The 23,182-nt window shown below is 43.1% G+C and overlaps 1 protein-coding gene across 1 annotated transcript in view; it reads left to right on the top strand.

Annotated features, from left to right (window-relative positions):
• The window catches only part of Ccdc191 (coiled-coil domain containing 191), a 64,636-nt gene extending 41,765 nt beyond the window's left edge, over positions 1–22,871 (top strand). The window contains 8 exon segments of the mRNA XM_028872099.2: positions 2,025–2,485; positions 3,134–3,237; positions 5,327–5,409; positions 6,102–6,203; positions 15,805–15,948; positions 18,232–18,384; positions 19,028–19,173; positions 22,442–22,871. Of these exon segments, the coding sequence (XP_028727932.2) occupies positions 2,025–2,485; positions 3,134–3,237; positions 5,327–5,409; positions 6,102–6,203; positions 15,805–15,948; positions 18,232–18,384; positions 19,028–19,173; positions 22,442–22,586 (1,338 nt within the window). The 3' untranslated portion in view covers positions 22,587–22,871.
• The last annotated feature ends 311 nt before the right edge of the window (positions 22,872–23,182 follow it).

Here is a 23,182-nt window from a genome sequence, read left to right as displayed (position 1 = left end):
CACACACACACACACACACACACACACACACACACACTTCAAAAGAAGCCTCCAAGTACCTAAACTGAAGAAGAAAAAGTTTGATCAAGCCAATAATTTTGTGGAAAAAACAGAACAAAAGAAAACAAGGGACTAAAATAGACCTTATGGTTCACAAAATCAACTCCGTTCTTTTTGGGATGTACAGTAAAACATGAACAGATGAAATGCCTTGAAAGATTTCAGAATGATCACTAGCTAGTAGGTAATTTCCTCTGCATAGACCAGACTGTGCAGCTCTTCCAGTGAGTACAAACTGTACCATTAAGCTTTTGTCTCCTTCTCCTGTGGTTACCTTCAGAAGTTACCATGATCCCAAAGAAACCTTGCTGCTGTACTCAAGGCTTTTATGCAGTCTTGCTGGGTTAATAAGGGGTCATTACCACAAGGTTTAAAAGCACCTCAAACATCTACCCTGCTTGATGCTAAATTACATAAGCAGGTGTTCTCGTGAATAAATGTCCACTGACATTTCTAAACCATTTTTAAAAAAGGTTATTTTTTAAAGTCTTTAACATGTCAGAGTTTCCATGTATCACATCTCTCACTTCAGCTAAGTCTTAGAAAGCATTTCCATCAGCATGAGCAATACTTTTGAGTCCCTGAGGATGGTACCCTGGTAGTGCTGAAGGCTTCTGACACAGGACAGCTTACAGCTTTTCCTGCTTATGCCCTTGCACGTGGCAGAATTAACAGCTGCTCAAATCATGGACTCAAACATTCTAACTTGACATAAAATTTGGCCAGAATAAGTTTTGCTGTTAGGAATGATTTTTTTTTCCTTCCCTCCTGGATAACGTATCTGAGTATGAATCCTGTCAATAAATGAAGTTTACATCTTTGAAAGGTATTACATTGTATGCTAATACAATTTTAGATTAAATTGTTCTTATGTAGTGCAGATATTTTCATAGCCCTGGCTTTCCAAACACTTCCCAAAACAGAGAGTTAGAGAAGAGCTGGAGATTAGTCTCTAAGCCAGACCTCGGGTTGAAATCTGTACTCTATTTAAGGATGAGTTTAGTAGAGATGGAACAGGCCTTAAGAACAGATCTTAAGATATGGCTAAAAGGATAGCTGGGCGGTGGTGGCACACGCCTTTAATCCCAGCACTTGAGAGGCAGAGCCACTCGGATCTCTGTGAGTTCGAGGCCAGCCTGGGCTACCAAGTGAGTTCCAGGAAAGGTGCAAAGCTACACAGAGAAACCCTGTCTCAAAAAACCAAAAAAAAAAGAAAGAAAAGAAAGAAAAAAAAAGAAATGGCTAAAAGGAACCTTTTTTTCTTATCAAGTTCTTACTGTTGTTACCTTTAAATGAAAAAAGTCAACAAAAAGTATTTTACCTGTGCAAAACAAAAAAATTTACTATATGACATGCGTACATATGTTTAGACTTAAGAAAAAACCTCCAAATGTCTGAAGTGAAGAAGAAAGTTTCCAAACATTCTTGAGGAAAAAACATGTCCCATGTCACAAAATGTTCAGATTTCTACAAATTTTAGGGTCAATTTTACATTTAAAAAGTTTTATAATGTAAGAAATAAACTTGTCTAGTTACAAAATGAACTTGAGAAAATTGTAAGAGAAGGCTGGGCATGCTGTGCACACCTGTAGTTCCAGCACTTTGGGCAAGGGGAAGCAGGAGGATCATTAGTTCGAGGCCAGCCTGAGCTACATGAAATACTCTCCCATGAAACCAAAAGAAGCAGTTCCTCCCAGCTCATTGCAGATGCCTTGGCCCATGACAACAGCTCTCCCAGCCCTGGCCTGTCGCACTCACTCTTCATGGGGAGGGAACCCAGTGTACATCCTAAGTGGCTCACAGAGCTAAGCTGGTGGTGTCTGAGGTGCCCGGGCAGGGTCTGGAGGCCAGGGCAACTCTAGCTGAGGTGTGGACACTTGTGCCATGAACAGAACAATGGTAAGGAGACCAAGCCAGGATCTGAGCTCCTCAGTATTGAGTTAGAATATTATCTTTTTCCTCAGGTCACCATCGTGCCCACTGCGTGGGAAAAGCCACCCGTGGGGAGCAGTGGTTGCATGCTCAGCCATTCCCCAGAAAGAACAACCAAGGGCAGTTTTCAGGGTCCCCTCCCAGATGTCTCTGGGAGCACACCTGGGACAAAGCAGCCCAAGACTCCAGATGCTGAGACCTCTGAACAGCCTGGTAGCCATGAACAGCCTGGGACCACTAGCCAGGGAGCAGAGCCTGTTTGTGTGAGGCATTTCCACCGTCGCCATGTCTACCAGCAACAGCTGATTGAGAGGCAAAAGAAGAAACTGGAGGAACAGCAGAAAACCATTCAAAAGCTGAAGGAAAACCAGCGGTTGGCGGAGGCCCGGTGGGCAGCTGAGCGTGCAGCAGCGGTCACAGAAGCACAGAGTCACCTCCTGTCCAATCCCAGAGGAGCAGAGGAACCACAGGGAAGCTGCCAGAGGCCTCCGGAGTATGTCAGCAGCGGCAGGGCACTCCAGGAACGGGTTTGGAGGGGGTTCACCTTTAAGAACGAGGCTGCTGAGTCTCTTGGCTTGGCTTCTCCACTCCGTGGCTTTATGTGCGCTGTACACTCACAAAGGCAAGAAGCTCCGTGTATTCTGACTTGCCCAGAGAGCTGTACATAGATATTTAAAGCAAATGGCCGCCTAGATGGACACCATTATATAGTGAGCACTGGGTGGTAGCTGCCTTTGTGAGAGGAACTTGGTCATTGTATAGGGAAAGAGAAAAATGCATGTTCTGACTAGATTTCTGAGCTTATGATTATGTTTAATGCTGAGAAGCCAGGGTGGACAACATGGACCTCGTGGACCAGGTCATTACCTCACTTGTTGTTCGAAGTAAAATTATGTACCTTCAGGCTTGGAATAGGAGTTCTAGATTCCCCCAAAGTCTCTTAAGACAGTTTCAGATGTGACTGAGACATACTTGGTGTGTGATGAAGGTTTAGGAGAACTGATCAGAAGACGAGGTGGGGTCTTCCTTATGCCGTCTTTAGTGTGGGGATAACAGTTCATCGTTATCGCAGTTAAATTGAAGGAAGCTAATTATTGATTTAAACTGTTTTTCTTTTCTTTGTCTCTTCATTTTCTTCTAGTTCATCTGTTCTCTCCTCAAGGTGTGAAGATAGTAGAACCGAGTCCAGAAATTCTCTTTCTGCATCCAAAAGGAACCCGACAGCACCCCATCCCTTATTGAAAGGCAAGGCTGTCCTGATGGTCTTCTTGCTGGCTGGAGGGGCATTTGTCTGGGACTGCCTCTTACAGCTCTCAGGCTTTGAGATGTGGTAAAGCCTGGTGAACATCTAAGATTTGTCACACGGGAGGAACAGAACACACAGGGGACCTCCACGACTCTCTTTCCTTCCTTTTTCCAGCCCTTGTGCCTTCACAGCTAACGCTCACACACACACACACACACACACACACACACACACACGCGCGCGCACACACGCACACACACACACACACAGAGTTATGAAAGGTGCATCAATTGTGGGGCGGGGTTGGGGGGGACTACACAATTGAAAAGCCTGAGTCGTGGCTAAGGCTGAACATTGATAAAGTTCATCTGCCATTATACTCCATCCCTGCCCAAATACTGAGGAGTTCAGAGCAATTCAGGTCAAGTTCGTCTGTCATTTTATGATGCATTATCTTAAGAGTAGCATCTTGGTAATGAGATGTACAACCAGATAGTTTAGTTGGATAGCATTTTAGATGCACATGGAACTGTTTATTTAAAAACTACATAATGCTTTGAGAGTAGAGGCATTCCTCAGGGCCCACCGAGTAATTCTACTACTTGATTTTATCACATAGCTGCTCTGCTCACGTGGGGAGTATTTTGTCAATTACACTGAGTTTTGTGCATCTGAGTTTTGTTCTGTTTTTGAGCTGTGGCAAAATTGCTACCCTAGCAAGAAGTAATGACATGTGGAGACATTGTAGTCAGTGCCTGTCCATGAAGAGATTGGGTGTCTCTCTGTCAGCCGTCTGGCAGGACAGCAGCTGATGCTGCCTTTGCCCACTGATCAGGAAATGTCCCGTTCATTGTGATAAGTTTTTGAAATTATTGTTTGATCAATGACTTAGCTATTTTAGAGTCCCGGTCTATTTTTCAAGTAGACTTTAATGATTCAATCTAGAAGAGATGGAGAGCCGTACTGCTGAGACGGCTTCTCCGCTCCTTCCTCTAATCCTCTAGTCTATTTCTGCCTCCTTAAGGACAGTCTCCTCTGCCATCTGTGCCACCACCACTAATCTTCTGTGGCAAAGCAGACACTTAATATCCGTAAGAAATAGCTTGGTGAGTTTTTGTTTATTAATTCTTAAAACTTGGACTGAAGTATTTTTCTCTGTAACACGGCCCAAGGAACTGAAAGTCACCATTGGCTGGCTTCGTGAGCAGAACTCGGTGCTCCTGCTGCCCATGCCCCCTTCCTGTGCCAGCCCTGACTGATTACAGTCATATTATCAGACCATCTTGCACATTTGTTTCTTTTGGATCGATATTTAATAAACTGTCAAGAACAGGAGTCTGACACTCAAATTCGTTCTGATGCCAGTTCTCCAAATGCCTGGTTCACTTCCATTTCCTGCCCATCTGGGTGCCTGGGTCTTAAAACTACACTGAAATGTAGTCACCGTGACCCTAACTTTAGATTTTTCTTATTGCTCTACAGACACATGGACAGTGACTTCAGAAAAATCTGTAGCCCCACTTAAAGTGAGATTGAAGGAATTTTTCTACTCTTCAAGTACTTGTTAGCTGTAGTTACATTTTTCTGTGTTCATCAACAATGTATTAAAATTCTGACTTCTGAGTTTCATATACTAAAGTCCACCATCCAAGAACATTGTCTTATTTAAACCAATAGAAATATATTATGAAGACATATAAACAGGGCTGGAGAGATGGCTCAGAGGTTAAGAGCACCAACTGCTCTTCCAGAGGACCTGGGTTCAATTCCCAGTACCTACATGGCAGCTCACAACTGTATGTAATGCCAGTTTCAGTGGGACGCGACAACCATGGCAAAAACACCAATTAAAATAAATAATTTTTTTAAAAAGAAATATAAGCAAAAACATAATGAGCATGTAAATTGTTCATCATTGCTGATGTTACATCTTTAACCTGTTGCATTAAATAAGCTCCATATGTCAAAATGTTCAATTTATAAGAAACTCTAATGATAACTCTAAACGTGACTATAATATAAAGACATTTATTTTACCTCTGTAAAATAATTTTTTTTTTATATTGGGACTTTGTTACTATTTTTTAGCCATGGAAGAGAGAGCAATTCAACGAGCTGAACGTAGGCGGATCTTGGCAGAAAGGAAGAAAAAACAAGAAGAAGACAAATTGGTAATAAATTCAGAATGCAAACAGGCAAGCAAAGTAATTTGTTCAGATTGCACAGGCTGGAACCGTGCTTGTCTATGCCTCCTGAGATAGTTGAGTTAGAACAACTCGGAAAGGCTTCTAGCCTACCCCTTTGAATTCAGTTTTAGGAAAATAATTAGGTTGTACTCAACAGCATTAGCAGAGAAGAAAGGAAATGTTAGAAAAGTGAATGACAGCTAGCAGATTGGAAGGTTCGCAGATAACCACAGTTAGTGTGCTGTAGATAGATAGATGTCTGACCCAATGACTTTGCGAAAGAACAGTATCTTCCAAAGTCTGACCCACTGTCAGAAGCAAATTTTGTACCTACAAGAAAAAAATAACAATTCTGTGTGCGATGGGCTAACCAGATTTCACCACATCAGACTTCCTGTTTCACAAGTAAAAGTAAGAACTGAAAATAGTAATTTTAGCATGAAAGCAGAGTGGCCATATTCATATGCAGTGTCTCCTTCCCAGGCAGGAGAAGGTCCTTTCAGAGACCCCTAAGTCACAGGGCATGTTGGTTGAGACGTCCCCTCCTTTCATAAAATGCATCCATAGTCCAGGAGCAGGACTGGCACTTGGTAGATACTTGACTGCCCCACCACAAAAGATCTCCTTTCCCACTCAGAGGAAGGCTTCTGAGTTTTCTGTCTTCTAATCTCATTCAGGCTCAGCTAAAGGCCCAAGAGGAAGAACGCCAGAAAAGGGATGCTGAAGAAAAGGAAGCTCAGCTTGAGAGAAAACGAGAGGAAAAGAGGCTGAAGAAGATGGTTAGTAGAGTCTTTTTTAGTAGCATATTTGGCCAGTTGCCTCTCTGTGGACACCCATTGCTAGTGATCTGGTGGCTCTCTCTACTCAGTATTGCGTTGGCCATGGGTGTGCCGAGGGCATAGGATGCTCTCAGCAAATGTGGTGAGTGAACACTTAGAAGAAAATATGCTTCAGAGTCACTTGGAAAGCAAGTTGTTAAATGCTAGTTGAAAAGGCATGACCTTATCTTTTGGAGGAAATGTAGTGGAGGATTTGCTGTGTCATATGCTGCTCAGAACAAAAGGAGTTTAGAAGTCATACGAGGCAAACTCCACATAGGGTTTGGAGACAGTAGAAGCATTTTCATCCTTTGCTAAATCGACATAAGAAATCTCTAAAAGCAGCTGTTTCTTCCCTTAAAAAACTGGTGAGATATTCTGAAACACATTTCCCCAACATGTGTTCTATTCCATGTCGTCCTAGTCACTCCTGAAATAGTAAGCAGTTTGGAGAAAGTGTAAATTCGGTAGTCAAATGGTTTTGGAAAATGCTGTTTAAGATAAACAAGGTTCCTTAATTAGTTGACTTCCCAGAACTTTTGACATCCTACCAGACGTTATGAGTCTCCAGAAAAGAGACACAGTATGCCAAAGTTGACATCCATATCCAACTACAGACCATTTTTTATAAAGCACCCTGTAACATATCATAGAACAATTTGAGGTCATACTACTATAAAGCAACAAAATAAATTTAAAAACATGCAGTATAACAAATGTGTCTCTCATATCTGTTCACTGTAGAAAACTTGAGAAATACAAAGTAGAGAGAAAATATCTGTGCTCGGCACTCAGAATTAACTCCTCTCTATTATAGCATCTTAGCATCTCTATACTGGGCCCTTTCTTCTCTGCATCTCTCTGTTAATAGATTGGCCATTGCCTGCCTGTAGGTCTAGGTTGCTGTAAACTTTTGTCTTTTTCTTTTTTAGACTCTACCATGAGCATATGCAGAATTCTTCAGGGCTGCCTAATTTATATATACAATGACATTCTTCACAGATCTTTGTTTGGGATTAATAGAGATTTACAGAAAAAATATGAGGATGGTATTGTGCTGTGTGTCTTTTTCATCCAGTGCTACCCAGTATCACCACAAAGCATTGATTAGAAGCCAACATGAGCACATTACTGCAGACATTGTTTTTCTAAGAACATCCAGGCTTACTTTGGAATATCACATCCCTGCAGTTGTCCTGTCCCTCAGTGCCTGCCCTCTGGGCTGTGACCGTTTCTGTCTTTCCTCATTGCTCCTGACTTTTCTGAAGATTTCAGAAATGTCCCTTCATTTGTGGTTGCTGTTTTCCTGACAGTCACTCTGCACTGGTGGGTTTTTATGGTGACGCTGGGTCCCTCTTAAACGCATGGCACCCTTGTGCATGAGACCCGGATGAAGCATATCTGTTGATGTCTGCTTGATGACTGGAGTTAGCCAGTGCCAAACGGTTTCGTCACTGTAGTTTCCAGTTTTCCCTGGTCACACGTTATCCTCTGAAAGAGATTTGTTAAGCCCCAGTCTTCTCTCAAGGCAGGGGGAAGGAGCAGTTCAGCTCCATACCCTCACTGGAGGAGGATCTACAGTGAATACTAGGAACTCTGTACATAAAATTGGCCACTTCCTTCGTTTATTTATTCAGTCATCACTTATATAACTACGGATTCTTGTATATTTATTTTGTACTTTGGACAATGAAAAATACTGTTACTAACTTTATTGTTTAAATTGTGGTTTTGGCTGGCTGTGGGAGCCCTTTGAGGCTGGCTCCTGGTTAGGTGTGCCCCTATCCTTCTATGCTTTTGGAACACCTTACTCTCTGGAGTTTCTCATCTCATATTTTCACTGCCAAGCCCTAGAATCAGACATTTTTTTCAAGATGCCTTAGTTCTACATGGCATCTGAAAAGAAGGTCTGGGCACTGAGTACTAAGTTACTGCTGGGACATTTCTGATTCTGGAATGTTGGAAGACAGGGGTAGATGATATACACATACATATATAAATATATTGAGCTATGCATACACAACTGATTATAACCATTCCTTCTTATACAATTAAAGTGGACTCATACTGATGTCTCCAGCTCTAATCCAGGACCAGAGGGTTTATTATAGCCGTCCATCTTGTTTGCTTGCAAATGTCCTCTCTGACAATTTGAACCTTAACTCCCGTCAATTCAAATGTATATGATTTGTTATAATGAGTTCAAGGTTAGCCTGGACTCTGTCTCAAATTCTGTTTCAGATCTATTAATTCATTTGGGAGCTGTTAGGCGATTGGATGTTATGTTTCCTGTGGTTCATCATATGTTGTCATCCTTGAGTATTCCTTATATATTCAATTCACTGAGAATTTATATTATAAATGGATATTATATTTTGTCTAGTGTTTTTCTTCTACTGAGACAATCACAGAATTACTATTATTATTAAAAATGGTATATCACATTTATTGATGTGTATAGATTGAACTGTCCTTACATTCCTGGAATAAATTTCACTTACTTGTTGTATATGATACTTTTAATGTGATCTTGAACTTGGTTTGTTACTGTTTTATTGCGGATTTAAAGTGGTATTCATCAGGAATATATTTTCTATTCTTGTATCATCTTTGTTTGGCTTTGGTTCAGACTAAGGCTGGCCTCACAAAATGGTTTGAAAGTATTCTTTCCTCTTCAGCACTCTGGAAGAAAGTTGGTCATGGTGTTTATCAGAACAGAAAGCAACCTAAGTGTCTAATCTGGAATCTCTTCTAGCCAACGTTTTTCATATTTTTATGCTATTAATATAAAAGTGACATTGACATAATTGAATTAAAATATGCTGTCCCCGATCTGTAGTACTTGTTCTCCATTTCTCTCTTTTCTTCTCTGACTTTAATAATAAGCATGTTTATGATCCTACCTAATCTCCTCTACTATTTGTTTTCCTTTTAAGAATATTTTTAGTGTTGTCTCTTGTTTACTAATCTCCATCCACCTTCAAATCACAGACTTCCCATATCATCTGAGAGCCTACCATCCATAGATTTCATTTCCTCTCTCCCATCAGGTTACTCCGTCATATGTGTTGTATTTTGTTTGTATCAGGCTGTACTCAGTGCCTTTCTGAACTGACTTACACACTTGGCTTTTAGTGGTATTAATGATAGGATTATTGGATTTTGCCTTCAATTTCTAGTGTTCTTTATTTCTTTGTGCAGATCTAAATTCTTAGTCTGTGTCATATATTTATGAACTGGAGCAGTTCTGTGGGGCCGGGCTCCTGGCGGCAGAGTCCTTCAGTCTCTAACCTGCTTCCTTCCTTCCAGACAGCCTCAGTCCCCCGTGTCCTTACAGGACCTTTGCTTTGGTACAGCTTCACGAGGAGGGAGAGAGCAGAGAGCTCTCTGGAGTATCTGACGAGGTTATCTACTCTTCACTGCTTCTTACATAGGTCATTTACTGACACATCAGAGCTAGGGTTTCAGCGTAAGGACTTCAGTCTGTGACAGTTGGCCTGAGGAGTCTCTTCCCTCTCCTGTCCTCACGACTGTCTCCTTGTCACCCTCATCTATCTATGCCACCCTTATCTAGGTGTGGTTTGTTTGTTAGGTTGCTTGCCTTGCTACTTAGTAGTCTTAAGCTTCTTTGATACATAGTTTTGTGTTTTGTCACAGAATCTAAAATTACTTATACCCATTGTTCTTCAGATATTTCAGCTGCCTCTTCTTTTCATTCTCCAGGTTCCCAATCCTGCACGAGTTATATTTCTCAGCTGTACCAGTTTTTCACTCTCTTGTTACTTTGCAGTTACTATGACTTCCTTGCTCTAATTTTCAAGTTGCCCGGTTCTTTCTTCAGCTATTTCATCTAGTAATGATGACATTGAAGGCCCTCCCCATTTCTGTTACCCCATTTTTAATGGCTAGCACTTTTGTTTTGGCCCTTATGGTTTTCATGTCTACTGCATTTACCTACCTGACATTGGATGATGTCCACCTTTCCCGCTGGAGTGTCTAACATTGTTGTACATTATTTAAAATATTAAAATATTTAAGATAGCTTCATCATCTTTGTCATACCTTTGTCTTGTTCTGATGATTGTTTTATCTTTCCGTAAATTATCCTTATCTTTTGGTTTATCATATATATTGTCATTGAAAGCCAGACATTTGCTTAGAGCAATAGAAATGTAAATGTGTAGGACTTTAGGGTGAACATTTGTGTTAATCTAGGCAGGAATTGGGCTTTGTTTGATGTTTATTGTTGCTGTGGTTACTACCATTGGCTTTTGTTGTTGCTATGGACACCGGAGGCTTCACTTTTTTAGTGACTTTGGCTTTGGGCCTTCACTTTGTACTGCTCCGAGGAGGCCATGTCCTTTCCGGTTCCTCCGGTTTTGTAACACACTGTTTGTAAGTAGGTGATGAGGCGTGTGTGTGTGTGTGTGTGTGTGTGTGTGTGTGTGTGTGTGTGTGTTTAGGGACCCGGGCCGCCCAGCTCTGGCTCTGGAGTTTCCGTTCCTGCTGTAAAGGTTGACCTGTTTTCTCCTCGCTTCCCTCCTTGCTCTGTGACTGCAAGCCTTTCCCTGTGGCAGTTGGTTGGTGGGGAGGCATCACATCTGGTAGACTTCCCAAAATGCCCTCCCAAGCCACAGTGTGGGCTTCCCCACTGTTCTCAGGTGGTTCCTGAAGAGAGCTTTCATTCTTTGGGCTGGGCTGGAGAGATGGCTCAGCAGTTAAAAGCACTGACTGTTCTTCCAGAGGACCCGGGTTCAATTCCCGGCACCCACATGGCAGCTCACAACTGTGTGTAACTCCAGTTCCAGGGGATCCAACACCCTCACAGACATAAATGCAGGCAAAGTACCAAAATAAAAGTAAATAAAGTTTAAAAAAAAAAACAAAACAAAAACAAAAAAAAAAAAAAAAAAAAAAACAAGAATGCTCTGGCAGATTTTGGGCTGTTGCTCCTCTCTTCTCTCCTCTCTCCCAGCCAGACTATTCAAGAAACTTCCTCTTGTGTCATTATCGTCTTTGTGAAAACATTTGGGGTTCGTAGAGGAAAAGTTTGCAGCTCAGTGGGACCACTCTCACGAGCCTGACCCCCTCTTCACAGTAGTTTACGTTCACCTTCCCTGCCCCACACCAAGCGCTTCACCAAAATTTCTACTTTAGCAGTTCAGTATCTGGCATTTCTGCATTCTCAGGTAAGCAGATGCTTCAGTGCCTCCTAGTAGTGCCCGTCTCTCCAGTTTGGGGGATGATTACATGCCTCAGATCAGTTCACAAAAAGACATTAGTTCTGTTCTCTGTCCGGCTTTCTTGTTGGAAACAAAATGCTTGAACAGACCAAAAATGATTGAAAAAACTATTACTGGCCAGGAGAGTGTTTTATCTCACTCTACCAAGCCCAAAGCTTGCCTTTTTAGAAATGCCAGCCCATAGCAACAGACACAAAGCCTTTTCATGTAGACTGACTTCCTTCCATTCAGTCTGTAACCACCTACATTGGAGATCAGTGCATCTGCAGACTGGCTGTGACTGAGCCTTCCTTGAGAGTGATTGCAGCTCTAGAGTGTGTGTGTGTGTGGCGGATGTCTCCTTCCCTTCTGTGTGAACATGCTGTGCAGTGTGCTCGCCCACTCTGTTTGTCACGTGGTCTTGATGCTCTTGAGGCATCATATTCTGTATAAGCAGTGCCTGGCTGCCTTGTAGACTTCATATAGCTGACCCAGATACGCAGCCTCCAAGGCCATGGTAATGTTATTCCTATGGACAACAAAAACTTGGTGGCACTCCTGAACCAGTGCCTGCTGTGACTTCTCTGTCAGTTGCATGTGGCTAGCTGTCTTTGAGGGAAATCTGGTTTAACTTCTGCTAGTTGGCAGGGTTTTTTTTTTTTCTCTTTGAATTTATCAGCAGACTGTCCAGTAGAGGTACCATATTTTCTAATTAGATGAGTAACCCTACTGTTGCTATGACAGATTGTCTCAGGGACAGACAGTCACATATATTTCTCTGCATACAGAATATAAGATGAGCCCAGTTGTGTGTGTGTGTGGAGAAGGATATGTGTCTTAGTTTGGTTGTCTGTTGCTATGATAAAAGACCATGACCAAAAGCAGCTTGGGGAAGAAGTGGTTTGGCTCAGGGTTACAGACCATTATTAGGGAAGCCAAGGCAGGAGCTGAAGCAGAGATGATGGAGGGGTGCTGCTTACTAGCTTGCTCCCCATAGCTTGCTCAGCCTGCTTCCTTATAGGCCACCTAGGACCACTTGTCCAGGGGTGGCACTGCCCACAGCCAGCTGGGCCCTCCCACATCTAATTAAGACAGTGCCCAGTGACTTGCCTAAGGACATCTCAGTTGAAGGTCCTCTTCCCAGAGAACTCTACCTAGTGTCAAGCTGACAAAAGACCAATTAAGACAACATGCAATGCTAAGTTTTAGGACAAAGGAAGTCTTAGGAAAAGACCGTGATCAAGTGGCCATCTGTATTCAGGAGGAAGGGGTGTAAGGGTTGGGCATGGCTGCAGCTTCCTGTTTCTGTGGCCCTTACGGGAAGCTATGTCAAGTAAGACAGTAAGAGTGCCATTCATGGGTCTTACAACATGACCTAGAAATAAAAACATTCTCTTAGAGTCCCGTTGTTTTTTGTCAGATGCATATTTTGTAAGACCATTTATCAAGCTTTTTTTATGGTTATATAAATATGCTTTTTTTTTTTTCAGGGTGGGAGTTGATGGCCACTTTGGAGCCTGCTTTGTAGACCAGGCTGGCCTTGAACTCAGAGATCCACCTGCCTCTGCCTCCCAAGTGCTGGGATTAAAGATGGGTACCACCATTCCCAGTTTATAAATATGCTTTTAACTACTGGGAAATTGACATCTGTTATTGAAAAACATAATAAATGAAGTCTTCTGTGTTTAGCAAACACACTAGCTCATTGGGTAAATACCTGTGAAATATTTGCTTATGTGCTAGTCTTTGCTCTGGGTGTTGGAACAGAGCAGTAAGGACAGACATCATCCCTGCCTTTAGAAATCATCTGTGCCAGTTTGGAAAAGAGGTAATGGGTCAACATCTAAAGAGGTAGGCAGGGGAGAATAATGCGGGAAACAAGAAGGGAGAACTGTTCTGAGCAGATGATATTTGAGCTGCTGGATACAGAGGAGGCCCCACAAGACACACGTAGACGTGTCAGATACCTGTTAGGCCCACACAGCTGGATAGAGAAGTTTGCACATCAAGCTGGAAGTATGGAACCTTGGAATTTCAAATATGTCAATGTTTTTAATGCTCTGGAAGTGACTAGACTCAACCTGGCAGGGGGTTGTCTGGACAGAGATGAAGTTCGGGGCCACAGCCTAGGATACGTGAATATTTTCCCAGAGGATCCAGGAGAACTTACAATCAGAACAGTGAGAGAAGTGTTTGCGTTAGGGGAGGAGGGCTGGTGGGCCCAGTGCGGTATGACTGAGCTCAGTTCTGAAGGAGACAAGTGGCTCTTTGACTTGGAAACATTGGCATCATTCATGACCTGGACGAGAGTGCTTTCTGTGGCGACTTAGGGAAGGTGCCACTTTCCAGTGGATTGAGACTAGGTGAGGAACAGAGTGTACATTGAAATCCCATGGATCAAAGGGACTTTTTGTCGATGGTTGTATTTTGGTTTTATTTGCTTTTATTTGTTTTCAATTGCCATATACCAGCATGTTTCTATTTTGATTTCCGTGATCCAGCATGAAGAAATCAGTATTAGAACAGTGTTGAGTGCCCTATACTCCCCTTAACATACTTGTAATCCTTGACCTTTCTATCAAGACAAAGTGGCTGATACCAATGAACATTTAGATATTGTTTTTGTACATCATTTGTAATTATGCAAAATATAATTTAAATCAGAGACAAACTCTTATTTAATATATTGCTTTTTTAACCTGAGGGAATTATGTGCTCTTTAAAACCCCACTGTGTAGATTCCTAATATAAATGCTTTCTCAAAACAAAATCATACCATGTCAATGTCTCAGCAGAGTGGATACAGCTCAGCTGCCATTCACTTCCTATACAAAGAAGTACGTGCAAGCAGGTTCTTTAGCCTGAGCCCAAAGGCTTCTCCAAAGGGAGGAGAAGAGGCGCTGATGTCTGTCTGCAAGCCTCCATTGATGCAGGGAAATTCCCTGCATATGGAAACAACCCATTTCTGTTTCCCCATTTCTTCTTTATCCTCCTTTACTACTCGTGAGGAAATGCTTGTCTACAGGTTTTGTATCTGCCTCCCATTCAAGAAGGATCTTGAGTGTCTGAAATACAGATTATAAAGCTAATTTTGATGTAATTTCCTAAAGAGTGTGGACATTTCGTTTTCAGGAACTTGCAGCTAGGTAATTGAATTGGAAGATGAGAACGCTCTCCCTTTCCTGTTAGAAATATTCTGATTCTGTTTCTTTCTCTCTTTCCCTCCCTTCCCCTCTCCCCTCTTCTTCTTGCACAAGGCTCGGGCACACAAAGTAGCTTGTTGAATCAACCATTTCACCACTGTCCTTCTCTGATACGAAATGAGAGAATGAAAAAGGAACTTGAGTGTTGTCGTGTTTCTGCCCGACAAGTGAGTGCTGAGGGCAGCCTGCAGTCTGCTTCTAAAGTCTGTTCAGCAGACTTTTCTCTCCCACCTTTATACGGGCGGCTTTTATTAGAAGACAGAAAATAAATGCAGAATGGCATTTGTAGGGTGCGCTGCTACATTCCTGTCATCTCTCTCAGGCACAGCACTCACAAGTGTATGCCTTCTGGGAAGAGCACAGGGTGTCTTTTTTCTCAGGGAACCACAGGGTAGTTAATCTTTCTGCTCAGGACAGAGAGCTGCGTGATGATGATAAATACTTTTAGCTTGTATCTGGACTTACTGTTGACTTAGGAAAGAAAAACAACTCAGTGGTAAGAATATTCTTCCAAGACTTTCAATGGGGTTGTGATTTGACTGACCATCATTATTTAAATACAAGGCTCTACATCATAACCCTAGTGGAGGTTTGCATTGCTGGATTTTCTGTAATAAGAAGGAAAACTTCCTGATTTCTTTCTTGAGTAGATGTTTTGACTTTTTATAATGAGGGGAGGGGAGCTCATTTCTATGAACAATATTGAATAAACCTAAGAATACATAGCTCGCATTGATGTAGAGCTCATGACCACCTTTCCTGACCCTTTTAGCGAATCCTTTAAATATATATGTATATACATATATATTTATATATATTCCAGAGTTCATTATAATTGCCACACTATTTAGTGGTTACATGGTAAATTCATTGACTTTTTGTTTAAATGAAGTTCTTTTAGTTAAGTTCTTTAGTTAAGTAGCTACCTGACACTGCCCACTAGTAGTTCATTGAACAGAGCAGTCATAAGGCCTGGCTCAAGGTCACTCAGAAGGAATGAGGCTCCATCTACTCCATCGGGAGGTGCTGTGAAATTGCATTGCAAAGAGTACATAATGCTGTTTTTAAGGTTTTTTTTAAATCATGGAATTTTGTTTTTCTTTTTCTTTTTTTTTTTTTTCTTCCCCCACCCCCCAGAAAGAACTAGAGAAACAGAAGAGAATTAAGAGAAATCAAGAGTTGGAAGCAGTAGCTAAAGATCATTATGAAAAGGTCTTGCTAAGGAAAAGAGGCCTGGAGCCCTGGAAGAGACTGAGAATGCAAAGCAAGCAAAACATTGAGGTATGCCATCATGATAGCAAACCCCAAATTAGAAAGTGGGCCTTTCAAAGAGAACATGAGCACCATGAAAGTCAGGTGTTAGGGTACAAGGAATTTGGTGCTTTTAAAAGCCAGAAAGAGAACTGGCTTGAGTATGTATACTTCTCTGTTTTGAATACGAGTTTAGATTTGGTTATCTAAATACTTGTAATTTAACGGGTTCTGGAAACTAGAATGGTTTTATTAGAGGTCACACTGCAGGGGACTAGAGGTGACTCAATTTTGGCATGGTTTACAACAGAGAGAAAGTAAGAAGGGTGGCTGGATCTCTGCTATGATAAAGTCCATAGACAACCCCAAAATCTCAGTGCATTATAACTGATTCCCATTTCTCAGGAGTCTGCAGGCTAGCTGTAGCTTTGGTTCCAGTCTCTCCCTAACCCTAAATGCAGGGATCCAGAGCTACTCAGGTTGTGCCTTCCACCTAGCAATTAACCAGCAGATGGACCACGCCCTATTGTGAACCTCTGGTGTCCATCACCAGGACCTTGCTCGGGAGTCCTTCTCTCCAAGGTCCTTGTGATCTCTATCAGAAAAGAGTGTACAATAGGAACATGGGTAAAGTTTATTGCAGAATGAAACGGAGGACACCCCCAAGGGGTAGGAGTGTACAATGACCAAGAGACCATATCGTTGCACTTCACATTTTAAGGCAGGTATTCTATTTCTAAAGTATCTAGAAAAAGCAGCTTCTCCTGAGGGACTTGGTCTGTCCAGTTGAGTGAGTGACACACCCAGTTGTATGACTCAGCTTCAAGAAGGCAGTGGTGTATCTTTCTTCTTTATTAGACAGCCTCCAAATAGAGAGTAATCGAGGTTGAGAAGACAGTTATCAGGCTGGAGAGGTGGTTCACTGAGTGCTGACTGCTCTTGCAGAGATCTAGAGTTCATTTCCCAGCCTGGTTGATTTTTCAGGCTCCAAGGAATCTAATACCTTCTTCTGACACCCACATACACAGACAAATAATGAAAATAAAATAAATCATAGACAACTTTATTAGTGACATTCTGGTCATTTGGAATGTCATGTCTCTTCCCAGGGTGGAAGGTATATTCAGACCCCATTCTTTTGAGTGATAATCATCAACCCCATAGCTCTAGGCTATGGTTTTATAAGCTGTGCATTATGAGGTGACCTCCAGGCTGCTAATCTAAGTAGCTGCCTAACACTGTCCACTAGTAGTTCATTGAACAGAGCAGTCATAAGGCCTGGCTCAGGGTCACTCAGAAGGGATGAGGCTCCATTTAGTCCATCGGGAGGTGCTGTGAAATCGCATTGCAAAGAGTACATAATGCTGTTTTTAAGTACGGCAGTCACTCTGCCACCGGGATCCTTGAAATCTAACACCAAAGAAATATCTCCAATTCCTGAATAAACTTACCCAGGACATAGAACAGGGTGTTCAAGTCAATGACCAAGAAGTTCAAAACAGATGCAGCGTTATTCTGCCTTTGGCTGCCAGGTTTGGATGTGTCACAGAGCCCCTGTGATGGCCCTGATGGCCAGTAAATACCATTTCCAGGAGATCTGCTTGAATAAACCTGTTCACAGTGCAGGTGGCTAGATGAGACCTAGGGAAATGTGTCACTGTCTAGAGAGGTCTGCAAAGAGAAGGGTCTTTTCTCCTGTCACAGGAACATAACAGTCTCTTTTTCATACATAAAAGCTGACTTGTATTTATTTGGGATGATACTCTCAGACACTTAAATTGGTAAGACATTAAAATATTCATCATGTTATTTTTGAATCAATGGTTTTGTGGTTTATTGATAATGTCTAAATTTCAATCCTGGTGACAGTTCATTCTACAAAACTAATTGAAAGTATCGGCATTTCCTCAATTAGACAGTGGTTAAGGACATGATAAAGAGCCATCTGTTATGGACTTGCTGTCCAAGTTCCAGGAGAGCAAACAAAGAGCACTGCCAGCCACCCAGTCCAGAGGTTAGCGGACATGAAGTGATGTCGTGGAAAGTGCTCATTCCATTTCCACAGCCAGCCAGTGTCTGCAGCCTCCAGCGAGTCAGGACTGACTGAGCATGCATGATGTGAATCTGTGGCCTCCACAGGACAAGGCCAACAGGCACCATCTTTTAGGACATAGACTATAGGCAACTCAAGATGCTTCTTGTCCAGGAACTACTAAACCTGCTCTATAGTACCATTTCCCTAGTTATGTACGCTCCCTTCAGGGATTTAAAATTTAAGGAATCAATTCCTCTTTGCATTAAAAATGTTTCCAGGTAGCAGAAGAACATTACTCTTTGGCACTACAAAGAAAATGCCTGCTCGGTTGGTTCCAGTACAGCCAGGAAACTCTGGCTACAAAGACAGCCCAGGCTGATGACTTGTATTCCCAGCTGTTGTGTAGAAGAGTCCTCCGAAGCTGGCTCCAGGTAAGGCCACAGGGAAAGGACTTGAAATGCATCTCCTTGAGCCACGTGGGCTGACACCTGCCCGTGACCTCAGCACTTGGGAAGCTGAGGCAGGAAGACCGCCACGAATCCAAGGCTAGTCTAGCGGATATACTGAGACCTTGCCTCCGAAAACCAAAACTAAATAATCCATCTCCCTGCTCAACTCCCCATAAAACACTAAACGGCCTTCATAATGCCATACTCACTTTTGTTTTTCAAAACATCGAGCCATGAATCCAGTTCCTCCCTTTGGAATGTTGTCAGCTTTGGTTAGTATAGACTCCCAAGCACATGTCACTTTTCCCAGAAAGCGTATGTTTATATTGTGGTGAATCCTTACTTTCGGCTTTTGTTTTTTATAATCCTTGGGTTTTTTTGTCACACAGTACTTAGGATGATTTTGGAAACCTCGCCTGTCAATCTTACACCTGTTTGTGCTCCTGAACTGCTGTTACTGTTATAGCACACTGCAGAAGATATTACCTTGGCTGCCTTGTTATCTCTCAGCCTTTGGCATCCTTTATTATTTTGCTTTGGTTCTCTCTCGTTAGTTTTTGTTTTGTTTTGTTTTTACTCTGTTTGTTTACTATGTCTCATTTTCACTTGTGTCTTCACTCACTAGTATGTCAATGATCTGGAGAAAGAAGTAAGAAAACTCTGTGTCCACGTACTGCAGAAGAAGGTTTTCAGGGCATGGTTTAGCACAGTCAGGGATCTGAAGATCGAATCCCAGGGAAAACTTGAGACTGCAGCCGAACACTGTGACAGGTAAGGCTTGGGAACACTGTGACAGGTAAGGCTTGGAAACACTGTGACAGGTAAGGCACTCTCAAACTCACTGACTCCCCAGCTGTCCGTAACATCCTCACTGCTGCTCTGTGGAAACATGAGGTGAAGCCAGGAGAGCTGGGCTCTCCGGATTCACACAGGTGAGAGCACATGGGAAAGCAACTTTCAAATGAGGAGGAGGCCTGTGCTGCCAGGAACCAAATGTGAACAAAAGGACATATAAGCAAATGTGTTCCTTATTAGTCACACAGTTTTATTTTCTTAATGTGTGTGAGAGGGAAAGCCTGTGCAAATGCATATGTACCACATGCATGCCTGGTGTCCACATAGGATCCCCTGGACCTGGAGTTAGAAGTGGTTGTGAGCCACCATGTGGGCGCTAGAAACTGAACGCAGGTCCTCTGCAAGAACAACAAGCACCCTTAACACAGAGCTTCATTTTTAAGTTTGCCTTTTCAACATTGTGAAACATAGCACAAAATTTTAAAGTGTGTAAACCATACAAAGACTGAAATTACTGGACACCCATGTCAGCACAACTGAGGTCAAAGTGGAAAATCATTGTCGCACAGGCCGCTTCCTAATCACAAGTCCCTCCTACCGCTAAATGAACCCACTGACTTGTACAGTGAACACTTCCCTGCTCCCTCCTAAGCATGGCGCCTTCAACACCTGTGTAGCTTTTCCTTCTTTTGAATTCTGTGCATAGATGCTGTATTATTAGCTAGTGTTTAAAATATAGTTAGGTCTTATTGAGAAATAATGTAATCCACACAAATACACACGAGTATATATATATATATATATATATATATATATATATATATATATATATATATCACTAGAACTTCCCGAAGCATTTGTACAGAAATGTTCTGAGAGTAGACAGGAAGCTCTCTTTGATGGTCAAGTGTCACTCCTGAGAAGCACAGTTCATGTAGTAGACACTTAGAGCGACCCCTCTGAGACATGGAAGCTTGTGAGGTGTGGAGTCGTTCCCTCCTCCCTGCCTCACACTCATTTTGGGATGCTGTATTTTCACTGTGTGTGCACATCTCTTTCACGTTTTGTTACACCAGGACACCCACTCCTAGCAAAACCTGTTTGTTCTGAATGTGTAGTTACTGGAATCAGTGGGCTGGGAGTAGACTAACTAGTGTATTATAAATTGGTCTAAATAAATATGACTATGCAGTAAGTGACAGTATTCAGGGGACTTATCTTTGAATAAGTACATCCGCTTCAGAGGAAGGCTAGGATTCAGGGTCATGTGACTGGACTTTTGAATCTTCTGTTACAGGGTCAGCAAGATGGCCTAGTGAGTAATGGTGCCTGCCACGGAGACTGATGACCCCATGTGGCATATGCATACCACATACACACATACACACAATGCACAATAAACAAACAAATGTAATAAAAGATAAGGCCTGTAGAATTTAAACATCTTGAAAATGAGTAAGAACAGAATTTCCTTCTGGGCTGTTGTGAAGCCCCAACAAGGAAACGGTAATGGACTCAGCCCGGTCACAGCTGCTGGGTGTGCTGAGTTTCATGCCACTGAGAATGTGCATCCAGCCTCCTTTTATCTGCCTCAGTTGTCCATCTTCCTCAGCCCAAGGGTTCATTTGGGGTTTTAGCCCAGGCCATGTCTTATGATGACTGTAATGACCCTGGGGGAGTGATATCATGATTTCATTTTCTAACAGGGGAACAGCCTGCACCCCCCGTGTACAAATAGCACACAGCAGGTGGCTCACTGGACTCTGCACAGGGATTTCTTGCTCAAATCATCCCGCTCTTGACATCTCCCTTCCCACTTTCCTTCCTCGCTGTCATTATAACAGCAGGACAGCGCTCCCTTTCAGACTCTGAAGTCAGTACAGGAAAATTGTGCAGTCCACAAGAAATGAAGTCCCCCTCTTGGGGCAGAAGCACTGATATGACTGGTCTCTTTCCCACTCTGTTCCTTGTTCCTGGCTCCTCTGTTCCTGCCCCACTGGCCTCCTATTTTGCCCCTCAGAGGCAGCAAGTCCACCTCAGCTTAAGGGCAAACACAGTCTCATCTTTCACGTCGTTCAGCTCTGCTCAGACGTCCCCCACTGACCAGCAGCCCACCTCAGTGTGTCTGTCCATTTCTTTGCTCTGTTTACTGCCCTAGAGCAAGCGGAGACTTCAGGAGGTAGACTAAGAGGAGCCGATGTGGAAGAGTTAGAAAGCCTGGAGTATAGTTAGGGGAGAGGATCTGTATTACAACAGGGGAGAGAGGGAGGGAGGGAGGGAGGGTCAAGTCAAGCCTGGGGTGGGCCCTAGAGATGACCACAGGAAGCTCTCAGTGGTGGGCGTAGTGGAGAAGAATTGAACGCAGTGAAGCGGTTCTGCTCACTGGGACCTTCTTAGGTTTTTAAAGTAATGTTTTCACCAACAGAAGTCAACATTATCCAAAACATCATCCAACCAACAGCTGTAAATTAGTGACTGAGGTGCATTCTGGGGCATCGTTAGCTGGCTAAGAGGCCAGAACTAGTTTTACAAAGAGCCTCGGCAACCCTGTGCTTGTGTTCCAGCTTGTAACTCCGTGTGACTCCCCACCTCTCCTCAAGACCTGCTCTCTTCAGGAATAGCCAATTCAGTTCCGCTGCCTTTCAACACCTCAGACGTTCCTCACCCTGAGACTGGGCAGCGCCTGAGCTTCTCTGCCCCCGACCGACCGACCCTCCCCTCAGCACTACTTCTGCCTAATGGGCAGAGACTATTAGGCCTCACCTCAGCATCCCCAGTGTGTAGGCGTGGTCAGTCCTCAAAAGGCAGGCATGCTTCCCCAAGACAGCACTCCATTTCAACCTGGGACCCCCCCCCCCATCACCTTTCCACACTTGGTTTTTGCATCTTTGTTCTCAGCTGAATTCCAGATGTTTTCTGTAACAGCTTGGGATGCACTCACCAGTCAAGCTTTAAATTATGTAATCGCTAAGGCCTGGGTGCCCTGAGCTCTTCCAGATCCAGGCACGTCAATGTCTTTACCTCTACTGCTGTCTGCCCAAGCCCGTCAGAAGTCCTGGTCCCGGTTGGTCAATAGACAGGCTGTGACCAGATCCACCGAGGAGTCTCAAAGGCTGCCCTGTCAGCGCCGGGTTCTCTGTGCAAATGTCAACTTACCACACAGCCATCCCATCGATTCTTATTAACAGCATTGTGTACTGTTGGATTTGCCATTGATTTCCACCTCTCCCTCCTCCTCCTACAGGAAGATTCTCAGTGTCGCTCTTCGGACATGGAAGGCGTTTGTGAAATTTATGAAAGAAGAAAGAGTCAAGGAAGAACGGCGAGAGCAGCTCCGTCGGAAGGTTGCTGACATCCTTCCAGACTTCCAGATCCTCACACCGTTGTGACAGCTGTGTGCCAGGGGCTACATGCTTGTCCTCAAGGGGGTCTTTGGTGCCAGGATCCGTGCAGGTTATCTCCACCCACACACCTATCTGAACCTGGTTTACTTTCTAGATGTGTCATGGACCAGTGGAAATATCTTGGGAATTTGTTCTTCCTTCTTGATCTCTCCTGGGTTACTAGGCACCTGTTGTAATGTCTGTCACAGTGGGGTCAACCAAAGGAGCAGTCTAGAGCACCACTGTTCAGTGTATTTTATATATTTTTAGCATAATAAACTTTAAAAAGGATGAGTGTTTGCCTGCCTGGACTTGTGAAGGAAGATACAGCCTTATCACTTCCTGTGAGATGCTGGGAAGTGTAACATTGGATAGAAACAAAGCAGTGAGTATCTAGAAAAGAAGGGATGGGCGGCCTGTATTCTCCAACCACAGCATGAGTGACAGGTGCCCAACAGGGCCCACCCCAATGACAAGCAGATTGAAAGGTACTCTCTACAGCTGCAGCAGAGTGCAGCAGCTTCTCCTGATTCCAGAGCAACTAGGACGCCCCAGGCCCTTGATGAGCAGGAAGGACACTCCAAAGCTAATAACAGCTCCAG

This window comes from Peromyscus leucopus, chromosome 12 (genome assembly GCF_004664715.2).
Source record: "Peromyscus leucopus breed LL Stock chromosome 12, UCI_PerLeu_2.1, whole genome shotgun sequence".
Taxonomy (NCBI): Eukaryota; Metazoa; Chordata; class Mammalia; order Rodentia; family Cricetidae; genus Peromyscus; species Peromyscus leucopus.
Note: the sequence above shows the minus strand (reverse complement) of the source record. Positions and strands in the feature narration are given on the sequence as shown.